Raw genomic sequence first — 23011 nt, forward strand, 5'->3', positions numbered from 1 at the left:
CATGTTAAACTCCACAAGAAGCTGCCCCACTGTTTTCCAAAGTGTTTCAAAGTGTTTGTAACATTTCACATCTCCATGTATTGCTCCACAGCCTTGCTAACACTTAGTATTGTCAGCTTCTTAAATTTTAGCCTTTATAGTGGGAGTGGTTTGGTACCTCAGGCCTTAATGACAAAGGATTATGATATTTATGATATTATGTATATTTTCACATCTTATTTAAGTGTTCAAATCTTTTGTGCATATATATATATATATATTATTTTTATTTTATTTTTATTTTTTGAGATAGTCTTACTCTGCCACCCAGGCTGGAATGCAGTGGTGAGATCTCGGCTCATTGCAACCTCCCCTCCCAGATTCAAGCAATTCTCCTGCATCAGCCTCCTAAGTAGCTGGGACTACAGGCACCCGCCACCACACCAGCCTCATTTTTGTATTTTTAGTAGTGATGGGGTTTCACCATGTTGGCCAGGCTGGTCTTGAACTCCTGACTTCAAGTGATCAACAGGCCTCAGCCTCCCAAAGTGCTGGGATTACAGGCCTGAGCCACTGTGCCCGGCTTCTTTTGTGTATTTTAAGAAGTGGGCTGTTTTCTTATTACTCAGTTGTAAGGGACAGTTATGTGTCTGGATACAAGTCCTGTATCGGATACAAGTCCTGTATCAGATACAAGGAATATGAATGTTTCCTCCCAGGTGTGGCCTGACATTTTGTTTGCTTCTTGTGTCACTTGATACAGATCTGCAAGTTTGACAGTATTAGCTTTTAATTTGGGTCTATCAGCCGTCTCAAATTAGCGTTTGTGAAAGGGACGTGGTAAGTCTAATGTTCATCTTCCCCTGTGGATATCCAGCTGTTCTCGAACTATGTGATCTAGAGACCGTCTTTTCCCCAACTGAATTAAATGGACACCCTTTTTGGAAATCTGTTCTCTGTGTGGGTGGTCCTATTTTCGGACTCCACCAGCTTCCCTTGGTCTCCATATCTCTGAGCTCTCCAACGTCGCTCTTCTTAGTCACAATTGTTTTGGCTATTGTAAGTCTTTTACATTTTCACCTTAATTCTAATCAACATCTCAATTTCTAAAAAATAAGCCTGTGAGATCTCTATTAGATTGTGCTAAATCTATGGATCAATTTGGGGAGAATTTTCACCTTAAATAAAGTGCCTTCCAATTTGTCAATGAAAAGAGTCAGACTATGTAAAATATATGAAAAGATTTATGCTGAGCCAAATATGAGTGTCCATGGCCCTTGACACAGCCCTCAGGAGATCCTAAAACATGTGTCCAAGGTGACTGGGCACAGCCTGGTCTCATACATTTAAGGGAACATGAGACCCAATCAAATACATGTAAGATAAACACTGCTCTGGTCTGGAAAGGTGGGACAACCTGGTGGGGGCTGGCTTCAAGGTTATACGTAAAGCTAAAAATGTTGGGATTGGTAATTGGTTGAAAGAGTTATTATCAATAGAAAGGAATGTCTAGGTTACAGTAAGGGGTTGTGGAGATCAAAGTTTTATCCGCAGTTGAAGTCTCTGGGTCGCAGGCTTCAGAGACTAGATTCTAAATGATTCTTATCAGACTTAAGGTCTGTGTTGACGTTGAAAGCTGGTCAACTTTCCCTGAATTCCAAAAGGGGGTCAGGTATAATGACGTGTATCCATCCCTCCCTTCCCCTCGTGGTCTGAACCAGTTTTTCAGGTTAATTTTGGAATGCCCTTGCCCAGAGGAGTGGTCTGTTCAGAGGGCTGGGGGCTCAGAATTTTATTTTTGGTTTACACAATCCATGAACAAGGTCTGTCTCCCCCATTTGTTTAGCTACTCATTAATTTCTCTCAGCAATGGTCTGCAGCTTTTGGTATAGGGAACTTGCAAATTTTTCATTAAATGCATTCTTAGGTATTTTCTGATTTTCAATGGCATTGTAAATGCTGTTTTTCAAATTCTGTCTTCCAATTATTTGTTGCTAGATTATAGAAGCACAATTACTTTCTTATATAGACTTAGTGTCTTGTGACCTTGCTAAATGCCCTTATTATTTCTAGTATTTTTGATAAACTGTTAGGATTTTCTGCCCTGGCAATTGCATCATCTGTGAACAGAGACTCTGCCCCTTCCTTCCCAATCATTTTGTCTTCTAACATCATGCACAGGTTTCTCAAATAGCTTGCTTGCAACCAGGATGCACGCCTATGATTGCAGAGCTCAATGCAAACCTCTTCCGACCCCAGGACGTTCCTGTAGCTGGGCATCACTGCACACTCCACCTGCGGGCAGGAGGGTTATCACCTCCAAGTTCTGGAAATGAGGACCAGGCTGGGTAGGCTTCAAACTCCACCTTGCACTGGCCAGATTTCCACTGGTTATTTTAATGTTTTCTTAACACTCTCTTGTTAGATGACATTACTCTAAACAGCTGCCTTGTGATTCCAAAGAGGTTCAAACCTCCCGCTTTCCCTAGTAAAGATGGGCTATTTAAGCACAATTTTGTGAAAGTCTGGCTGTAGGGAGACGTGGGGGCATCAGGATTCAGTGTTCTGCTGCTGGGCCAGGCAGTGCTCAACTGGGAGTGGCTGGGCCTGCTGGGGCCACTGTCCGGGGCCCCAGTGGGGCTCGGGATTCAACTCCATAGGACCAGGTGGGACATGTTTCCAGAGAAGGAGTGTGGCAGGCACAGGCCCAGGTTAGCCCCATTGCTGTGACGGGCTGTGACAGGCTGTGAGGGTCCTGCGCTCACCTGGGGGATGCGGAAGCCGGGAGCTCCCGGGCTCCAGGCAGGCCAGGGACAACACTTCTTGCTCTAGGCTTTGCTTCTCCGCTCAGCTGCCACGGGGCTTCTGGCTTCATAGAGAAGGTGCTGAGGACGGTGGCCTGGCTCAGCCTCTGAGAGGATGGGGGCCACAGCTGCAGGCCGGCCTGGGCCTGGGGGCCAGTGCTGGGAGGCCTGACACAAAGGCCTCCATGTCAGCCCCCTTCTCCAGATCTTTGGGCCCCTAGGTCCTTGTGGATGGGCCACCCCTGGCCGCTGGGAGTGTTAGGAGGTCAGCTCGTGGAAAAAGTGGGGGTGAAGGCCCGGCGGGAGTTGGGGGTGGAGAGAGGGGCAGCTACAGCAGAGACCCCCTGGCCAACAAGCGAGGCAAGGCGTTTACAGGGCACATTGCACCTCTACCAAGCAGATTCAGATGGGAGCAGAAGCACCTGTCATTCGGTGAGACTGGGGCGACGCCTGGAAGGGTGGGAGGAGAAACTGTGGCTGAGGCCGGGTGCAGGCCAGTTCACTGTACACGCTGGGGCACGGCAGGCTGGTCCGCACCCGTCTTCCTGCGTATGGAGTGCCATGTGCATGTGAGCATACATGTGTCTGTATGTTTCTGGGTCTCTGTATGTCTGTGTGTTTACATCTCTGTATCTGTGCATATGTCTCGGTGGTGTCTGTACGTGTATGTGTGCGTGTGGGGGCTGTTTTTGTGTTGCTGTAAAGGAATACAGAGACTAAGTATTATACAGAAAAGAGGTTTAATTGGCTCACGGTTCTGCAGGCTGTACAGGAAGCATGGTGCCCGCATCTGTTCCTGTGAGGCCTCAGGAAGCTTCCACTCATGGTGGAAGGTGACAGGGAGCCAGCATCACGTAGCGAGTGGGAGGAGGGGAAGGAAAAGGGGAGTTCCCAGACTCTTTTAAACAATCCGCTCTTGAGTGAGCTAACTGAACAAGAACTCACTCATCACCAAGGGGATGGTGCTAAGCCATTCACGACGGATCCACCCTCATGATCCAACACCTCCCACCAGGCCCCACTTCCAACACGGAATCACATTCCAACATGAGATTTGGAGGGAACAAAGAATCCAAACCACATCAGTGTGTGCGCGTGTCTGTGCATGTCTGTGTCCATCTGTGTGTGCACGTCTCTGCACGTCTGCGTGGATCTGTGTGTCTCTATGCATATGTGTCCATGTGTTAGCATTTGGTCCAAGCCTTGCTTCCAGAGCCACAGCAGCCACAATAGCACCAGCTGAGGGAAAGGGCTGTTTGAATGCCACTGCCTCCCTGATGCTGACGGGGACCTTAACCACAGGGACAGCCCGGAGTCTCTCCAGCCAAGGCAGAGGATTGGCCGGTTGGTCTCAGAAGGCAGTGGGTGGGCAGGGTCCTCATTCTCTGGCCGAGATTTCTTGGGCCTGGACTACGGGTGCTAAGGCTGCCGAGGAGTGGGGGCCCAGGAGCTGGGGATGGTTCACTGCTGTGGGGTGGGCTGCAGAGCCCACCTGAGCCCCTCCAGGAGGGGAAGGGGATCTCTGTGGCCTGCAGCCCCCAGACATCACTGTATGTGGCTGGAGCCTACAGGCTGGAGGGCTGGGATCCACACTGCTGGGCCCCTGCTGATCACTCCAGCCCAGGGCTTCACCCAGGAGCCAGCTCTCCTTCCCATCCCTAATGCTCAGGCACTTAACTATTTGACAAACCAATGACGAACCATGCAAGGACGGGGACCGCTGGAGCCTCGTGAGGCCCCAAGCACAGGATCCATTCCCAGATGCCAGTGTCACTCCCAAGTCACCTGCTTTTGTAAGTCTCTTATTTTGGGTGGAGCCCTCTGGAAGCCCACGCCCTGCTGTCTGTGGCCACTCCTAGCAGCGAAGCCTCGATGGAGGTTTCTGTAAGGTCTTCACGAGTCTCCTGGCTCCTCCCTCAGAGCAGCTGCCTCCAGATTACAACTACCACGTGCCGTTGGTGGCTGCAGCCCCACCCCCCTACTCTAAAGCAGCTCCTGCAGGAAACCTGGGCCTTGTGTGGCTGGGGAACTCCCAGGACTCCTGCCACGCAGGTGGACCGGAGGACGGCTTGGGCAGGCCCCTCGCAGGCAGGGGAAGATTCGCTTGGCTCCACCTGGCCGGAGAGATAGGTGAGGGACTGGCCTTTGTGGGTCCTGTGGGGTCCCCTTGGGGCTGTGGCTCCCTGACCTTGCTGTTTCCAAGCGGGAAGGGGTCTAGGAGCCCTGCTGCTGTTCATCCCGGCTTCCTCTGGGCTTCCTGGCCTGTCCTGCACATAAAGGGAGCACGCTGCCCTGGAGAGCTGGCCCCATGGCCCGCTCCTCTTTGCCTGGAGGGAAGGAAGGCCTCCTCCTCCTTGGCGTTGCCCCTCCTGCCTTCCAGCAGGGCCAGGCTCTGCCCGCCCGTGGAGAAGGCCAGTACTGGGGAGACAGCCAGGGCTCCCACGAAGCAGGGAGTCCCTCCAGGCGAGGCGCTCCATCCTGTAGTGCTCCCTTAAATTCTGCAAGCTACCCCAGATCCCCTGTTTCCAGCCAACAAATCCTTTTTAAGTTCCTTTGAGATTTGTTCGTGTGGACTCCGGAAAGAAGGCCCAGGCCGGAGCTTTGGGCAGGCGGCCATTTAGGGCAAGGGCGCTGTGCCGGCTTCCCAGTGGGGCTGCCCGGTTGGTGGGCAGGAGAGCCAGGGCACCCCCCACACCAGAAGGCAGGTCGTGGACTGTGTCGTCTACACCCGGGAAGGGGTGCATTCCAGGGGCGCTGCTCCAGACTCGCCACTCACCTGGGACTCGCAGTCTTGAGTTGTGGGTACCAGGGTGGCCATCCCCTTCTGTTCTGTGCGGCTGACTTTCTGGCTACTCCTTAGCCTTGGGGCCCCCACAGCCCTCGGCTTAACTTCCCTCCCCATAGCCAGGTCTTGGATAACTCCAGGGTAAAGTGACGCTGTGGACCCCCACTTCCCCTGGGTCCTGCACAGGCCTGAGGCTTTCGGCGGCGCTGTCTGCTGCAGCCCCGCGCCTTCCTGGGAGAGTGGCCCAGGCCTCCCTTCCTGAGTGTGACTGCGCTGCCGTCCCCACCTGCCAGGCCTGCGCGGGTCTTCCCCGGGCTCTCCCTGCTGGGATGGGGACTGGTGGCCCCGGGCCGCGTCCTGAATCCGGCTTGCTCCTTGGTACAAGGCCGGTAGGGTCACCGTCAGGCAGGAGGGCGGGCGGCGGGGGTCCTGGGGGCGCCGGATTCGGGGCCGTGCCGTCCCCAACAGCAGGCTGTGCGTGTCCCTGTTGGAGGCCCACGAAGGCAGCTCAGGGCCACCCCTGAGGGCGCGTGGGCCCGCCGCGCTCCCGGATCTGGCTTGCGACAGGCCGGGAAGGCAGGTGTTTAACGATGCAAAAAGGAACGCACAAGGCCTCGTCGAGGAGGTGGGGGTCGGGAGGGGGATTAAGGGGGGACTGGGGGTGGAAAGAACGCGGGGGGAGGGATGGCAGGGTGCCCGCCCGAGGGACCCACACTTCCGCGCACGGCGCCCCAGGATGCTGACGCCGGCGGGGGTGCGGGCCCGAGGGGCGGTCGGGGTCAGGTGGCGGCCCCAGGGGCAGGGCCGCAGCACGAGGGGCCTCGTGACCCGGGCAGGGCGAGGCCGGCGCCGGGGCTGGGAGAGGGCAGTGGGCGGGCGCTGCCGTAGGTGGGAGGATGCCCGTGGGGACTCTCGGGCGGCTGCGCCCCGCCACGCGCGAGGCCCCGCCCTCAAGGCGCGTTCAGTGGGACGGACCCGCCCTCCCCGCAACCGCGCGCCCGCCGCGCCGCCTTGTGGGCGCTGTAGTCCCGGAGTCCGCGTGCGCGGGGCCGGGTCCCAGGAGCCCCAGGCAGCAGCCTCGCCGAGCCGCAGGTACTGGTGGCGAACGGGGCCACGGAGCCGCGTGTCGGGGGCTGCGGGGTGTCTCGGGGCCCTGGGGTGAGTGCAGGGCGCGGGCCAAGGTTTGCAGGACCCTGTGAAGTTGAGTGTCGGGGGCTGGCGCTGGGGTCCGCGGGGCTCTGGCCCGGGCGCGGTGGGCTGAGAGCCAGGCGCCTGGCAGAACCATTGCAGTGCAGCGGGTTTCCCGCCGCTAACTTTCCGCCCCAGCCTGCTAATGGGTTGGTGAGGCCCGCCCCCCAGCCTGCCCTCCGCGTCATCCTGGGGCGCCAAGTCCCACCTCCGGGTCTGGAGGAACGCGTGGATCCGGAGTTCGCGTCCAGGCACGTGCTGCTTCGGGACGGTTCAGCCGGCGGGTGAATCCTGCCAGCCACGCGTGGGGCGGGCCCCTGGCACCTCTCCAGGCCATTCTCTCCTGTGCCAGAAGCTTCGTAGGTGCAACTTCCCCTTGGAGCAGCTGTGAGTGCGGATCCAGCAGAGCAAACCCGAGGCGTCTCAGAGAGAGCCTGGACAGCCGCTGCAGCCTTTCCCGAGTAGGTCCTAACAACACCCCTGCACTAGGGTCCTGTCCATCAGAAACTCCTGTCCTGGGGAGTCTCGCCTGTCTGGCCTCAGGACACAGGCTAACTAAGGTGGCCCCAAAATCCAGAATGCATCCAGAGGGAAGGTGGGAGAGTCCTTGGAGGTGCCTGTTGGCAGCCCTGTAAAGAGGTGGCCTCCCCCCCACGGAGACCCGAGGATCCCTGTACAGCCCTGATTCAATCAGCAGAGCCGAGGCTGCTCTGGCCCAGTGCACCTACCTGCCCTGTCCAGGCCTGGGAGACAGGCTGCATCTCACTGGCCGCCTTTGCCTGGGTGCCACCTGTGCACTGCTTGTTGCAATTGCTAATTGCTTTCTTTCCGAAGGGGCTTTGGTGGATTTTTACAATACCAGATAGTACAGTTTTCTGTGCTGGACACAGATGAGAAACAGTGCTCGGGTGTTTGGGCCTGCAGCAGTGATAGCCGGAGGGTCTAATTATGCTCTTAGGAACCCTGAACTTGGTCATCTGAACGGGGGCGGGAGGGTGCGCGATGCTTTCTTCTTCTTCTTCTTTTTAAACTAGCAGGCGTTCTAAAAACGTGCCGAACATTCTTGGTTAGCCTTCCAGAGTAGGAGCTCGTTTAAACACGGAATGATAGGTGGCGTTTGCTTTTGTTTTGATTGCGGGTCTCCAGCCTTCTCAGGTGCTTGGAAGGACAGAGCCTGGGCGGGGGTGGTCACTGGGGACAGTGGGGCTGGGGATTTCGGGGGGCTGTTACAACCTTCTCCTGAAGCAGGGATTCTCACTGCTTCCCCGTGGCCCTCCTGTCTGGCTGGGGACTTCCTTCAGATGCCGGGAAGAGACCTCAAGCTGTATGGGACTGGGCTGGAGTCTAGGTTTCCCCTGGCTTGGGGCTGCATTTCTATGATGGTGACCAAGTTCCCTATCTTTCCTCTTGGAGGTGGTCTTGGCCGTGCTGGCCAAGCATCTGCCAGTGGGCTACGTTCATTGCACGTAAGTTAAGCATGCTAGCGGCAGAGGCTGACTGTTAAGACCAGCAGCACCCGCTTTGCTGGCTGAGACTCTGGCTGTCTCTCCAAGAAAGGAATGTTCTGGTCGCTTCTCAGAACAGGGGGCCGAAGTACCTGGGGCTTCTGGGGGTCCTGTGGGTGGGGATCTGACTCCTGGGGCCGTGGACTGTGGGCCCCAGACCCTGGGCTTAGTTCAGCTCCTGACGGCTCCCCGTTGTCTGTGGTGATCTGGTTGCTCTGGGTGTCTGGGGATCAGTGCACCTGTCTAAACCTGCTGACGGGTGGGAAAGTGAGCTTGATGGGGAGTCCCAGCGCCGAATGGGTCTCCCAGTGAGGAGGGGTGGGTGTGGTCCGAGGTATGTCCAGCTCTACCCGTGGCCTCTCTGGGCATCAGGGTCCCTGGTAATGGAGCCCAGCCTTTGTGCACTGATCGTCCCAGCTGTTGTCACAGGCCCTGGGGAGGCGTGGAAGGTGAGGCCGAGGCTGGTGACTGTCAGATCTGCCTCAGCCTTGCAGTGGCCCCTGCCTGCGCTTCCTCCTGCCTGGCTGGCTGTTTTCATTCTGGCCCTTTGAGAACTTCTGGAGTCCCGGCTGCCTTCGATGGGGGTGCTGGTCCCATCATCTTCCCAGCCGTGCCCTGCCGTGGAGCTCTGGAAATCTTGAGGTTTCCCTAACCCTTCCCCCGCTTCCCTGCGGCCCCCACGGCAAGCCCACTAGCCTCTGCCTCTTAAGGGCTTCCCTGCTGTCACCTGTCTGTGTTCCTTTGTCACAGATGTGAGTGTGTAGAGGTGTGAAGACAGGACCCGGGATGTTGCTGATGGCTTTGCCTGCGTGGCCTGGGGAGGGTCTCCCTCTGTGGACCCTGCAAGCCACCTCTTTCCTAAGCCTGTGTGTCAGGTTGGGGGCAGTTCAGGGACCACTTGCAGCCTGAGTGGTCTCTGATACTCGGAGACTGAGTGCTGAGAGCTTGGGGCAGCTTTTCCTCAGAGTCCCTGGACCCCCAAAGCCGGCCCCACATCGAGGGATGCTCTGAGCCCGTGCTGGAGGGTTGGAGGAGACTCTCCCCAAATCCAGACCCTCTGCAGAACCCCCGCCACCCTCCCAAGCAGGCCCTGTGGCGAGGCACAGCTGTCCGACTGTGTCAGCCCAGTGCAGACAGGACGGCGACCCCGCCCCATGCGGCTGCCCAGCTGCCCTCTGCATGTGCTGTGTCCCCACCCCACCTGAGCAGCAGGCGGCCTTTCCATGAGCACTCTGCCAGGCCTGGCCTCCGGGAGCAGAGGTCAGCTGATACAGACCTGAGGTGCACCCATGGGGGACCAGGGCTGGGTCCTGGCCTCACTGGGTTGGCTTGGGGGGGGCCCTGACACACTTGTTTATGGCGGCTCACTTTTGACTTACTTGAAAGAGAACTTTACACTGAGGCCTTAAATGGAAACCAGCACTACGTGGCACCTGGAGACATGATTCTGATAAGTGGACAGGCTGCTACCCCGCAGCTAGAAGGCACGATTTGTGGTGGCGAGATGAGCTCTTGCCCGCACCAGAGAAGCCTTTGTCCTGGGCAGAGTCAGGACTGAAAGAGACAAGCCCTCGAGGGGGCTGCGTACTGCTGCTGCTCTGCCACGTGCCCTGGCCGTGTGGGGCGGGGGTGCTGGTGGGACGGTCCCCAAGGTTGGATGCATGTTGCCTCGTGGATGAAGGCCCGTGGTCTGGGGTGCTCCATTTGGAATGTGTCAGGTCCACCCATGGCTCCTGCCAGCTGCTTCTGTCTAGTATAACCTGCCTCCGGGGATGCTGGGGTCCCTGGGCTCAGGGGCTGGGCCTCAGCTCCATCCCATCCTCCCTCCCATGCATGTTTCACCCCTGGCTGCCCTCAGTCCCCTCGAGGACCCCTGCTTTTTCCTCTGCCCTTCCCTCACTGTGGACTTGGCCTGCATGCCCTCCTGCCAGGGCACGGGGGCCAGTGTGTTTCCCACGCTCGTGTGCAGGATCTGACCCCAGGCTGATGGGGACCTGAGGCTGGTACCTGCAGCCACCCACTGTCGGCCACCCGTGGTGTGACCAGGTGTGTCCCTGGCCTCCAGCAGCGTCTGTTCTAACTGTGCCCTCCCCGGGCCACCTGGGTGCCGCTAGAGCAGCAGCAGGCATGTGGGCTGCCCTTAGGCCTGCGGGGTGAGGTGTGCCCGCCTGGCCGCCATAGCCACACATGCTGCCCAGCAGTGACATGAGTCTGGTATGGCCCCAAACCTAAATTTTGTTAGTTTAGTTAATGTAGTAAGTCAATTAATTAATTAATTTGGTTTTGATTGGCATTTAAATCACTCCACGTGACTGGAGACTTCCCTTAGCCTCAGAGACCCTGGAGGTGGTGACAGCCTGGCCTGGGGGGACTCCGGAGCGACTCAGGTGTGGGTGGCTCGCAGTTTGGTGCGCAGGGCGAGGATGGTCCGGGGTCTGCGTTCATCTCCAAGGTGGTTGGTTCTGAGTGGCGAGGAGGAGGCCGGCACTGGGCCTCATTCTGCGGGGTGGGGAGGCCTGCAGACCATCTTCCGAGCTGCCCTGACTCCACCCCTCCTTCCAGGCAGAGTGTCACCGTCGTCCCCTCTGGAGCTGCGTGTGACCTGGGCAGCATGGTGCCCTCCGGCCCAGCGGTGGAGAAGCAGGTGCCCGTGGAACCTGGGCCTGACCCTGAGCTCCGGTCCTGGCGGCGCCTTGTGTGCTACCTTTGCTTCTACGGCTTCATGGCGCAGATACGGCCCGGGGAGAGCTTCATCACGCCCTACCTCCTGGGGCCGGACAAGAACTTCACGCCGCAGGAGGCACGTGGGCGCCGGGGCGTGGGGGCGGCTGCCGTGGGTGGTGGGGAGCAGCTTTGGGGGCCAGGGCGCTGTTCCTGTTGGAGGCGTGAGCACCCGAGGCTGGAGAGGGTGAGTGGCCACGTCAGCTGATCGTGGTCCCGGAGGGAACCCGGCTGGGGTCTCACACCCCCTGCAGCGGGCACCATCAGATGGAGGGGCCTGGCTGCGGCTTAGTGACCAGGCTAGATAAAAAGTGATATTGTTCCTCCCGAGAGGTAGCCTGCCCCACCCCACCTGCCAGGCTGGGCTCATCGGCCCTCCTGGTGAGGAAGGCCCACGTCCAACCCTGCTGGGCACCTGCCTCCAACAGAGACTCAGTGGCTATTTACCTAAAGAGATTATTGAAGGAATTTTCTCATTTTACTCAGCCATGAGGACAAAGGGTCTTATTGAAACTGTTCTAATAGACTTACGCCCAGTCACGGGTCTCTCAGGCCACATGAACGGTGGAGCCAGGAGTGGTGGTATCTGAAGCAGTTTCCTCCTGGGGCTGTGGGGTCCTTGTCCATATGGCATATCCACACAGAAGGAGCCTGGAAGGTCTCACAGGCTGCCAGCCCAGCTGATCACCCCGACACCCCGTCTCAGGGCCCGGGGCCTGCTCACCTGCCCATCCCAGCCGCTGTCCCCGTCCTCTGCAGCACAGCCACCTGGCCCCTGCACCCACACTGCTGTCGCTAGGCGTGCCTCTTGTTCCCTGCGTCTCCTGGCCGGAAGCCGGCCCCCACCCCTCGCAGACCCTAGAATTGTGAAACTGATGTGCAGCCGAGGGGTGTGCTTGTGGAAAAGTGGAGTGCTGCCCTTCCCGCGTGCCCGGCTCAGAGCACCGTGCGTGTGTGACTGTCTAGTCCCACGGCCAGCACTGCTAGCCGCCAAGGCAGGGTCACTTTCCAGGTGAGGACAGGGTCTTGCTGGCTCTGGCTGTCGGTGGCGGGGCTGGGGCTGGAGCGGCAGAGCCATCTCCTTGACCCCTCATGAAGTGCCTTCTGCTCCTGGCCATTCTGCCCCTCTCCCTGCCACCCACTGACCAGATGGCATCTCTGCTCTTAGTGGAGGGCCACTGTCAACCGCCAAGGTTATTTATAGGGATGAGCATTATGTGTGGCGTTTCCCTTAAAATAACACAATAAGAAAAGTCTCTAGAGCGAAGATGTTTAAATCCCATCTGCCTGCCCTCTCATGTCGCACATTAACGGATTACAAAGTAGATTCCAGAAATTAAGCCATTCCACCAGGCCTTGGATGTCATCAGAGGGACGATGGGTGCAGGCGCTCTGCGCACCTGCCACTTGGCGGGGCCCCCTGATCTCAGCCCCTCTGGCTGCAGGAGAGGCCGGAGAAGAGCTTTATCACTCCCTACCTCCTGGGGTCCAACAAGAACTTCACACGGGAGCAGGCACGTGGGCGTCGAGGTGCGGGGGCGGCCACCGGTAGGTGGACGGGGAGCAGCTTTGGGGGCAAGGGAGGCCCAGCCTGCCAGGACTTGCCAGCCCCTGTTGTTGCCGGGCTTGTGTCTAGGAAGTTCGCGTAAGTGGTGTCTTGTGACCCAGCTTTCGCAAGTTACTCTCCTGCCCAGTCTGACTTAAGAGATGTTCCACGTGGGTTCAAGGGTGTTCTTAAGCTGCCCCTACCGGGTTGAACTACAAGGTGCTTATCTGGTGCTTTGCTGGAGGCGATTAGGGGATTCTGGCTTCTCCCACTGCTTGTTGATGGCTTCGGGTAGAGCACGAGCCAGCAGCCTCAGGCAGTGGGCCTTGACCCAGCTGGCCCGGGCTGGCATTTCCAGCTCACTCCTGGGGCGAATGCTGCTTCCTCCGCAGCCTGCCACGGACTGCCTGTGTTCCCCTCACCAGCTTGGGTGGGCTGCTGAGCGCCAGCCATCTGGCTGCGGTGAGGAGCGTGGTTTCCTTTGCTCACATTTGCTGTGCCTCCATTTCTCTCTCCGTGGGCTGGTGTTTCCTGGCATCCCTGCGGTTGCTGTCCTCCTTGGACCTGGTTCCCTCTTCTGCTTCCGGGGGACCCCGTGCCCTTGGGATCGGACTGGCTGTGTGTTACATATGGTGTTTCTCTGGAGTCGTTTTGAATTTGGCCAAATTTCCCTCTGGGGTTTCTGCTTTGAGTGGCAGCTGAGAGCGCTTTCCGCGGCCGAGTCCGTGAGGTGCTCCTGGGTGGGTTGCGGTTGCCTGGAACCCCACTGGAACTGTGCTGTGTGGTGGGAGCTGCAGCCCCCACCCTCCTCCAGGGAAACCCCCGGCCCAGGACCCTGTGCATAGCCATCCTTCCTGACCTGCGGCCCATGCCCCGTCCCCAGCTGGTCCCTGTTGGATGCCCTTCTCTGGCATCCAGTCCTGCTGCCCCACGCCCGGCCCTGCCCTCATGTCCTGCCTGCCTTCGGGCCTTGCCCACCTTCCCACCTCCCTGTTCAGAGAAGCCTCCCTGAGGCTGTCCAGGTGTAGATTTGGGCGCAGCTCCCTGCACTCTGCCCATGCAGCCTGGACCCCAACCACGACCTGTGGAGAACAGGGCCGACGCCAGGCTCAGGCAGCGGGAGGCTGTCCTCGTGTCAGAGCCGTGGCCGCCTGACAGATGCCACCTCCCTGCTGGGACCGTTGTGGGGGCCCCTCCCCCAGCACCCTTGTAAGTGGGTCGCAGGTCACAGCTCTGGGCAGAGCCTCCCTGCTGTCTGCCTGCCAAGGCTGAGGAAGGGGGAGTAGGGGCCATCGAGGAGGTGCAGGGAGAGGAGCAAGAGGGCCCTGGGTGGGTGTTGGGGAGTGTTCAGGCTCCACCTTGACCCCGTGGTCTGCCAAGGGGGAGCTCTGCACTCAGTCCCTCAACTAAGACCAGGAGGTGCCAGATGAGGCCCCAGCCTGCAGAGCCGGTTCCTGGTGGAAGAGGAGAGTGAGGTGGGTGAGGCTTCTAGGACACCCAGTGCCCTTTTCCAGAGAGCCGTGGGCTCTGGGGAGAACCTCTTTGCTGGCTGTCTACCATTTTGACTCTGGGCTGTGGGCAGGACCTGTGCCCTGGCCAGGGGCTGGGGCGGTCATGCCCCCGCGCGGCCTCCTGTATCTGGGGGTCAGGGGTCCCTGAGGCCCTAGGAGGGCCCCTGCCTCTGAGCCGCTTCTTTCGGAATCTGCAGGGGTTCCCTGGGCTGGCCCCGAGGAGGAGCCTCCCCCAGTCAAGCAGGCCATCAAATGGGGCTGTTTGATGTCCCCAGGACATTGCTGTAAACACAGTGCAGAAGCCGATGGCCGGCCCTGAGGCTCTCTGTGACCCGGCATGGTCACTCAGCCTCCTGGCGCCTGACCTACCCTCAAAGAGTGTCCAAGAATGTCCTGAGCAGGATGGAGTGCGGGAGGGACCTTGGGTGCCTGGTGCTGCTGGGACCACAGCCTTCGGGTCAGCTTGGTCTCCATGAGGGTGCAGGCTCCGGGGTGCGACCTCAGGGTACCCTGAGGTGGGGTCTCTGGGCAGCCTTCCCCTGAGCCCTTGGGAAGCTTCTCAGCATGCTGGCCTGGCTGCAGGGTCCTGTTCCCCAGCTGTTCACAGTAGCCGGTGGCCAGACTCCGAGCACATCGGGCCACACATCTTGGGTGTGCCAGACACGAGGCTGAGAGGCCCTGGGGAGGAGGCGTGGCTCGGCGCCGCACCCCTGTGCTGACCCAGGGTTTGGTCTTCTCAAGTGTGGCTAGCAGGGGCTGAGGTCACCTGGGGCAGCATGAGTAGGGCTGTGGGGTTGCTGGTGGTCAGGCCTGAGTCAGGTGGGGCCTACTGGAGGCCCAGAGTCCAGCAGGGCCCTGCTGGCCCACCTGGTACCAACCTCCAGCGGATCTGAGGTGGGGTCTGGTGGGGCCTCTGGGCAGGGCCACCTGCTGAAAATGCACCTGGGCCCCAGGGGAGGCTCCAAGCATAAGGTGGCTCCCACATCAGTCCCCAGGGAGGGGCAAGGCAAGCGGCTTGGGCCTCACGGGGGTGGGGTCTCTTCCTCTGGACTGTGCCCAGGTGAGCCCAAGTGTGCCTGCAGAAGCCCTGGCCCCTGCCAAGCCAGCTGGGGACATTTGGTGCCTGCCTGGAGTAGAGTCTGGGGCAGTGCCCTCTGACCTTGTCCTGTAGGAGGCAGCACCCCCAGACCCATGCCCAGCTCCACATTCCCATGGAAGGTGGATGTGTGTTGAGCCCACAGACACGGAAGCCAGGCCTGGAGTGTCCACCGGCAGCTCAGTGGCCAAGGCTGTGGAGCTGGGTTCCCACATAACATGTGATGGAGGAGGTGGGGGTGGGCAGGCCGACAGCCTGTGCTCCCCCTCCTGGGTGGGTGCAGGGCGGCTGCAGGGGCGCTTGTCCCCCTCCCTGCTCCTGGGTTGGAGCCTGGCCTTAAAGACCTTGCTCTGGGGACTAGTGTGAGATGGGAGTGCGCAGCCCAGGGCCCTCTGCCCTTCCCCACACCCTCTCTTTCCCCTTCTTCCCTTTCCTGTCTTTCTTCCCCTGCTGGGTTCCCCACAGTCCCTCCCACGAACCTGCTGTTCCTGATCTTGCTCTTCCTTTCTGTGCCTTCTGTTTTTGTCTCTCTCCAGGAAGGATGGAAGGACCTTGTGTTAGTGTGAATGTGTTACGGGTTACAGCTCTGTTTTCCGTATTGTTTAAGATGAAATAAAACTATGTTTTTATGCTATTAAAAATAGAGAAGCTGGCTGGGTGTAGTGGCTCGCGCCTGTAATCCCAGCACTTTGGGAGGCCAAGGTGGGCGGATCACCTGAGGTCAGGAGTTCGAGACCAGCCTGTCCAACATGGTGAAATCCCTTCTCTACTAAAAATACAAAAATCAGCCAGACATGGTGGTACGCAGCTGTAACTCGGGAGGCTGAGGCAGGAGAATTGCTTGAACCTGGGAGGTGGAGGTTGCAGTGAGCTAAGATTGTGCCACTGCACTCCAGCCTGGGCGACAGAGCAAGACTCTGTCTCAGAAAAAAATAAAAATAAAACTAGAGAAGCTTAGATGAACAGGATTGTTAATAACGATTCCTTCTGTGGCTACTGTCAGCTTTCTGCAGGCAAACGCTCCCAGGCTCCTGGGACGGTCGGGAGCCAGAGGTCCCTGTTCAGAGAGGACGATGCAATGGGACATGGGACAGGGGCATGTTGGGGAGAGGGGTCACACCAGGCAGTGTTGGGGTAGGTAGCCGTCAGCAGCCATGACCTCGGGCAGGCTGTGTCCGCGGCAGCCCCAGCATTGCTAATGCCTAGTGGGGCGCCCGCCCACCTGTCCGCAGGTCACCAACAAGATCACGCCGGTGCTGTCGTACTCCTACCTGGCCGTGCTGGTGCCCGTGTTCTTGCTCACCGACTACCTGCGCTACACGCCAGTGCTGCTGCTGCAGGGGCTCAGCTTCGTGTCGGTGTGGCTGCTGCTGCTGCTGGGCCGCTCGGTGGAACACATGCAGCTCATGGAGTTCTTCTACAGTGTCACCATGGCCGCGCGCATCGCCTACTCCTCCTACATCTTCTCTCTCGTGCGGCCCGCGCGCTACCAGCGTGTGGCCGGCTACTCGCGCGCTGCGGTGCTGCTGGGTGTGTTCACCAGCTCCGTGCTGGGCCAGCTGCTGGTCACCGTGGGCCGAGTCTCCTTCTCCACGCTCAACTACATCTCGCTGGCCTTCCTCACCTTCAGTGTGGTCCTCGCCCTCTTCCTGAAGCGCCCCAAACGCAGCCTCTTCTTCAACCGCGACGACCGCGAGCGGTGCGAAGCGTCGGCTTCGGAGCTGGAGCGCATGAACGCAGGCCCGGGCGGGAAGCTGGGGCGCGCGCTGCGGGCGGCCTGCGGGGACTCCGTGCTGGCGCGGATGCTGCGGGAGCTGGGGGATAGCCTGCGGCGGCCGCAGCTCCGCCTTTGGTCCCTGTGGTGGGTCTTCAACTCGGCCGGCTACTACCTGGTGGTCTACTACGTGCACATCCTGTGGAACGAGGTGGACCCCACCACCAACAGTGCACGAGTCTACAACGGCGCGGCCGATGCTGCCTCTACGCTACTGGGTACGCGCGCCCTGGTCCCCGAGGCTCCCCGTTCACCCCATGCCCCGTGGATACCTTAACCCAGAGCCTCCCCACCACCTCCCTCTGCCCCATGGATCCTTCCCCCGGAGGCTCCCCCTCCCCGCCCCCTGTCCCATGGATACCTTCCCCCAGAGGCTCCCCGCCCCCTCCCCCTGCCACGTGGATGCTTCCCCCGGAGGCCCCTCGCCACCTCCCCCTGCCCCGTGGATCCTTCCTCCAAAGGCTCCCTGCCACTTCCTCCTGCCCCGTGGATCCTTCCCCCGGATGCTCCCCCTCCCCACCCCCTGCCCCGTGGATACCTTCCCTCAGAGGCTCCCCACCACCTCCCCCTGCCCGGTGGATGCTTCTCCCCGAGGCTCCTCGCCGCCTTCCCCTGCCCTGTGGATCCTTCCCCCGGAGGCTCCCCGCCACCTCCCCCTGCCCCGTGGATACCTTCCCTCAGAGGCTTCTGCCACCTCCCCCTGCCCTGTGGATCCTTCCCCCGGAGGCTCCCCCTCCCCGCCCCCTGCCCCGTGGATACCTTCCCTCAGAGGCTCCTGCCACCTCTTCCTGCCCCGTGGCCCCCCAGGGCCGCTGCAACGCCCCATCCCTCCCGTCTCAGGTGCCATCACGTCCTTCGCCGCCGGCTTCGTGAAGATCCGCTGGGTGCGCTGGTCCAAGCTGCTCATCGCAGTCGTCACGGCCACGCAGGCCGGGCTGGTCTTCCTTCTGTCGCGCACGAGTAGCATCTGGCTGTGCTATGCGGCCTTCGTGCTGTTCCGCGGCTCCTACCAGTTCCTCGTGCCCATCGCCACGTGAGTTCCAGAAGGGTGGGGAGCCGGGGGTGGGCAGGCACCAGGATCACGCCCTGCGCTTCGCGGGGTGCTCCCATCTTCCCGCCACGCCCCAGCGACTGTGCCAGTGCTGGCCCCGCCAGCCACCTGGAGCTGACCAGGGTCCCCGCTTGTCTCTCCCTGGGACCTGGGGCATCCCTGCCTGTGCCATCCAGCTGCTACCCCAGGCCCTCCGCGCTCCTCTCTGAAGCCTGCTGGGCTTGCTGCCCTGCTCCCAACCCCATCCTCCAGGCCCCATCCAGGCAGGAGCCGGAGCATGCACCTGTGTGAGTTCATCCTCAGCTTACACTCACACCAGGCACTCACACCACACACACACACCACACGCTCCCACATGGACACACACCACACACTCATGAACACACACCACATGCTCACAGATGGACACACGATACAGACACACCACACTCTCACATGGACACACACCACACACATGAACACACCACACATATACGGACACCACACACACACAGACATGCACCACACACGCGAACACACCAACACACGGACACGCACCACACATGAACACACGGACACACACCGTGAACACACTACACATATACAGACACCCACCACACATGAACACATACACTCACACACGGACACGCACCACACACGTGAACATACCACACACACGGACACACCACACACATGAACACCACACGCTCACACATGCACACCCACCACACGTGAACACATACCACACACTCACCAATGGACACTCAGCACACACACTTACCACACGTGCACACATGGACAAACACTACACTCACACATGGATATATCACACATGGACACAGACTACACACGGACACCACACACGGACAAACGCACACTCACATGAACACACCACACACTTGGATACACACCACACGCTCACAGATGGACACACACTATATGCACGGACACACACCATACGCTCACACATGGACACACCCACACGTTGACACACCTACCACATAGACCACACACACTGACACACTCAGACACTGACCCTGTGTGCTCACACCCGCCCCTGCCTCCCTGGACCTGCCCCCTCTTTCCTGCCAGCTGGGAGGACTTTGGCCCCAGCTCCCCTTCCTGGGCCTCCACTCCAGGGTGGCCTCCGAGCCCTGTCTCTCTCCCTCCGTGGGTTGTCCCCCTGAGGCTTACGCTGGCCACGAGCCTGTTGAGCTGAGAGCACCCTGCCGACCCTTGCATTGTGCCCTCTGCATTGGTAGCCTCATCCCTGCAGCATTCTGCCTGGATGTGCCCAGCCCCGTACTTCCCCGTCCGCCCCACACGCAGGCAGCAGTCTCCTGGCATGGGCAGCCCGGCCCACCCTTCTCTCCTGCCCCTGCCATACTTGAGGCCCCTTTTGCTCCTGTGTGGCCGCCTTCTCCATGCTCCCTGAGGCCCACGCAGGGCTCTTGCTGCCCCCAGCTCCTGAAGGCCCCCCTCCCTGACCTGCCAGCACGGTGGAAAGGGCCAGGGCCTCTGCTGATGTGCCGTCCCATTGCTGCATCCAGGGGGACAACGCCTGAAAGGTTTTAGTTATAAAGTCATTGATGCCCATCGCAGAAAATCCAACACGGTGCAGCAGTGTGCAAAGCAGAAAACCGCCATCTGCTACGGGGAATCCCAGCATTTTCTGCTTGTCTGTGTTGAGTTGATGTCAGACACAGACGTAGGTGGTCACTCCAGGTCATGAGTGGTGGGCCTTACAACCCATCCCCGGTCTGTGGGTAAAGTCACCATTTCCATTTTTCTTACAACAGAAGAACACTGAGATGAATGCCCTTCTACCTACATTTTTCTTTCCAAATTCTAATAATGGCCCTCAGGTGGATTCCTGGAAGGGGAATGGCCAGGTTGGAGAGTCGGTGCTTTTGAAAGGTTTCTGTCGATATTGCAGGTACCCTGCAGGCTGGCATGCGGGCTTTCTCCCCATCAGGATGATGGAGTGGCCTTCCCACCCTCCCTGAGCCCCTGATGGACCAGCTGGGCTCCCAGCCTTTCCTTCACAAGAGCGAGGCTGGCCGGCCTGCTGTGGACTGAGTGGCCCCTGTGTGTCTCCTGACTGTGTTGGGACTCACTTTCCTCTCTCCTGATCGGGGGAGCACTCATCTGTATCATGTATTTTCAATCACCTGTGCCCCCATCATGCCCCACACTCGTTTGCCTTTAATTCAACTCCCAGTGTTTCTCAGTGTCCTTGGAAGCACCCTGGGGGCTGGCCTACCCAGCGCCGCGTCCAGAAGCTCGTTTGTGCTGGGATTTCCCTGCTGTTCATCTGCCCTTTGTCCTGCTGACCTGCTCATCCGGACCTCTGCGTGCTTCTCGTCCTCACTGCCACCCGCCTGCCCGCCCCCCTATCTGCACTGTCCCCGCTGTCCCCCCATCTCCAGTGCCTGGCAGCACAGACACCTCTGCCCTTCTCTAAATAGAGAGTTTCTGGCATTTTTGTTTATTTTTTCTTCAGGTGAACTTTAGGATATTTTTTTGTCCAGTTCTTTTTTTTTCTTTTTTTTTTTTTAAAGCACTTTGCGGATTTTAATTGGAACTGCATCTGAAGACTAGTTTCTCTGCAGAGCACCAGAAGCCTTGTATGTCACCTCTCCATGTCAGGAATATGGTGCCTTCATTCCTGGACATGTGCATGCCACCACCCACTTCCAGGGCTCGCGGTAACCGGCTGCCACTCACCTCCAGGGCCTGCCCTGCCTGGCTGCCACTCACCTCCAGGGCCCACCCTAACCGGCTGCCACTCACCTCCAGGGCCCCCCCTACCCAGCTGCCACTCACCTCCAGGGCCCACTGTATCTGGCTGCCATTCACCTCAAGGCCTACTCTGCCTCCAGGCCCACCCACCTCCCACCCAGCTGCCACTCACCTTCAGGGCCCGCCCTACCCGGCTGCTGCTCATTTCCAGGGCCTGCTCTGTCCAGCTGCTGCTCCCTCACCGACTCTGGTTTCACTGCTCTTCTAATTTATCGAACATTTAACCATGAAAGACTTTCGTTCCAGACTTTTCTGTCTGTGCCCAGGGGTTCTCTTGATGATGATTTTCCGAGCGTTTTGAGATGCCTGTGACCTGGTCCGTCCCAGAGCTCACGGGAGCCCTTCTAGGCATCTTGTTGAGTTTGTGTTTTGTGACACCCATTGTACAGGTTCAGCATCCCTAATCAAAACAGCCAGAATTCAGCCGGGTGCGGTGGCTCACGCCTTTGATCCCAGCACTTTGGGAGGCCGAGGTGGGCAGGTCACCTGAGGCCAGGAGCTCGAGACCAGCCTGGCCAACATGGTGAAACTGTCTCTACTAAAAATACAAAAATTAGCTGGGTGTTGTGGCGCATGCCTGTAATCCCAGCTACTCGAAAGACTGAGTGAGATAGGAGAATTGCTTGAACCCAGGGGGCAGAGGTTGCAGTGAGCTGAGATTGTGCCATTGCACGCCTGGGCAACAGAGTGAGACTCCATCTAAAAAATAATAATAACAACAACAACAACAACAAAAATCCAGAATTTGAAATACTCCAAAATCTGACAGTGTTTGAGCTCTGAGAAGACAACGCAGTGGAAAATCCCACACCTGACCTTGTTTGACGAGTCTCAGAACATGGTCAAAAGTTTCTTTATGCACAAAATTACTCCAGAACTCAGGGTGAGGCCCTGGTCAGTAGCATCCCCTTTGGCTTGCAAATATCTGTTAGGTATTATATAAAATCACCTTTTGACTGTACGTATACCGTGTATATGAGCATAAATGAATTTCATGTTTAGACTTGGGTTCCATCCTCAAGGTATCTCCTTATGGATATGTGAATATTCCAAAATCCAAAACCTCTGGCCCCAGTCATTTTGGATAAGGGACCCTCACCCTGTACTGAGCCAGGGGGATGCAGCACATACCAGAATGGCCCCTCGAGGGTGGGTGGCCTGGGTGTTGGCTCCTGCCTGGGAGGGGCGGGCATGTGTGGGAGAGATGGGGGCCTGGTGGGGGGCTTATGCGTGGCCTGGGACCTCATGGCTGCCCGGCGAGTCATGGGCTGGTGGGAGCCGGGCTGCAGGCTTTTCGCTGTTGCTGCTTCTCGTTCTCCCAGCAGCGCCTGATCTGCCCGCTCTTCCTGTTCAGCTTTCAGATCGCATCTTCTCTGTCTAAAGAGCTCTGTGCCCTGGTCTTCGGGGTCAACACGTTCTTTGCCACCGTTGTCAAGACCATCATCACCTTCATCGTCTCGGACGCGCGGGGCCTGGGCCTCGCGGTCCGCGAGCAGGTGAGCCCATTTCAGGCCTGCATCCTCGGGGAGGGAAGCTACTTGTGGGGACGTTGCCAAGGCCTCCTGGTGCCCTCCTGATGTGGAATCCACTGTGGGCCGGTGGCACAGGGTACGGGCCTGGGGCTTCCGGTGGGACACACCAGGCCAGCGAGAGCAGGAAATGAGAGAGACCCCAGCAGGGCTCAGTTGTTGGGGGTGGGAGCCTCCGTCAGGCCCTGGGCCTTGGTGGAAGCGACTGAGCCTCTGCTCGTCAAGGCGGACCTGTCCTTGTCTCTGTTCTTGGCCTGTGGCTGCCGGAACTTGGTGTCCTTGAGCCCTGGCTAGAGGCCACGTGAGCTTTGTTCTCTTCAGGAAGGAGAGCTGAGCAGAGCCACTCAGCAGTGTTGGCATGCAGGCTTCTGTGGGTGCCCTCCCCTTCCCCACCTCTGGCGGGCCTTTGCTGCTTCTAAGAGGAGCTGGAAAACACACATTTAACTCCTGAAGGTCCCAGCCAAGGCCGGGTCTCCAAGTGAGCTGGATACAACCATGGTGGGCGTGGTGTGAGAGGTCCTCCCGGGCTCCTCAGGACTGCCCCGCCCCAGCCTGCAGCTAGACAGATGCGCTTGGCGGGTGGGACAAGGGCTTTGTCCACCTGCGGCCCAGGTCTCACTGGGCAGGAGGGCTGTCAGGGCTGGCCCTGATCCTCTGAGGGTGCCGCGTCTGTTCAGCCTCGGTGACTCTGGAGCTCAGGGTGAGGCCTGGGCAACAGCAGGCATCCCCTTCGGCTTGCGA

At 58.9% G+C, this 23011-nt stretch overlaps 1 protein-coding gene across 3 annotated transcripts in view; it reads left to right on the forward strand.

The window, feature by feature from the left end:
• The first annotated feature begins 263 nt into the window (after positions 1-263).
• SLC19A1 (solute carrier family 19 member 1) overlaps positions 264-23011 on the forward strand; it is a 34291-nt gene continuing 11543 nt past the window's right edge. For all 3 annotated transcript variants that reach the window (XM_077995432.1, XM_077995430.1, XM_015132711.3), the window contains exons 1-5: positions 264-6660; positions 10824-11061; positions 16368-17127; positions 17750-17942; positions 22096-22237. In XM_077995432.1, coding sequence (XP_077851558.1) covers positions 6305-6660; positions 10824-11061; positions 16368-17127; positions 17750-17942; positions 22096-22237 — 1689 coding nt within the window. In that variant the 5' untranslated portion in view covers positions 264-6304. The remainder of the gene's footprint in view (positions 6661-10823; positions 11062-16367; positions 17128-17749; positions 17943-22095; positions 22238-23011) is intronic.

This window comes from Macaca mulatta, chromosome 3, assembly GCF_049350105.2.
Source record: "Macaca mulatta isolate MMU2019108-1 chromosome 3, T2T-MMU8v2.0, whole genome shotgun sequence".
Lineage (NCBI taxonomy): Eukaryota > Metazoa > Chordata > Mammalia > Primates > Cercopithecidae > Macaca > Macaca mulatta.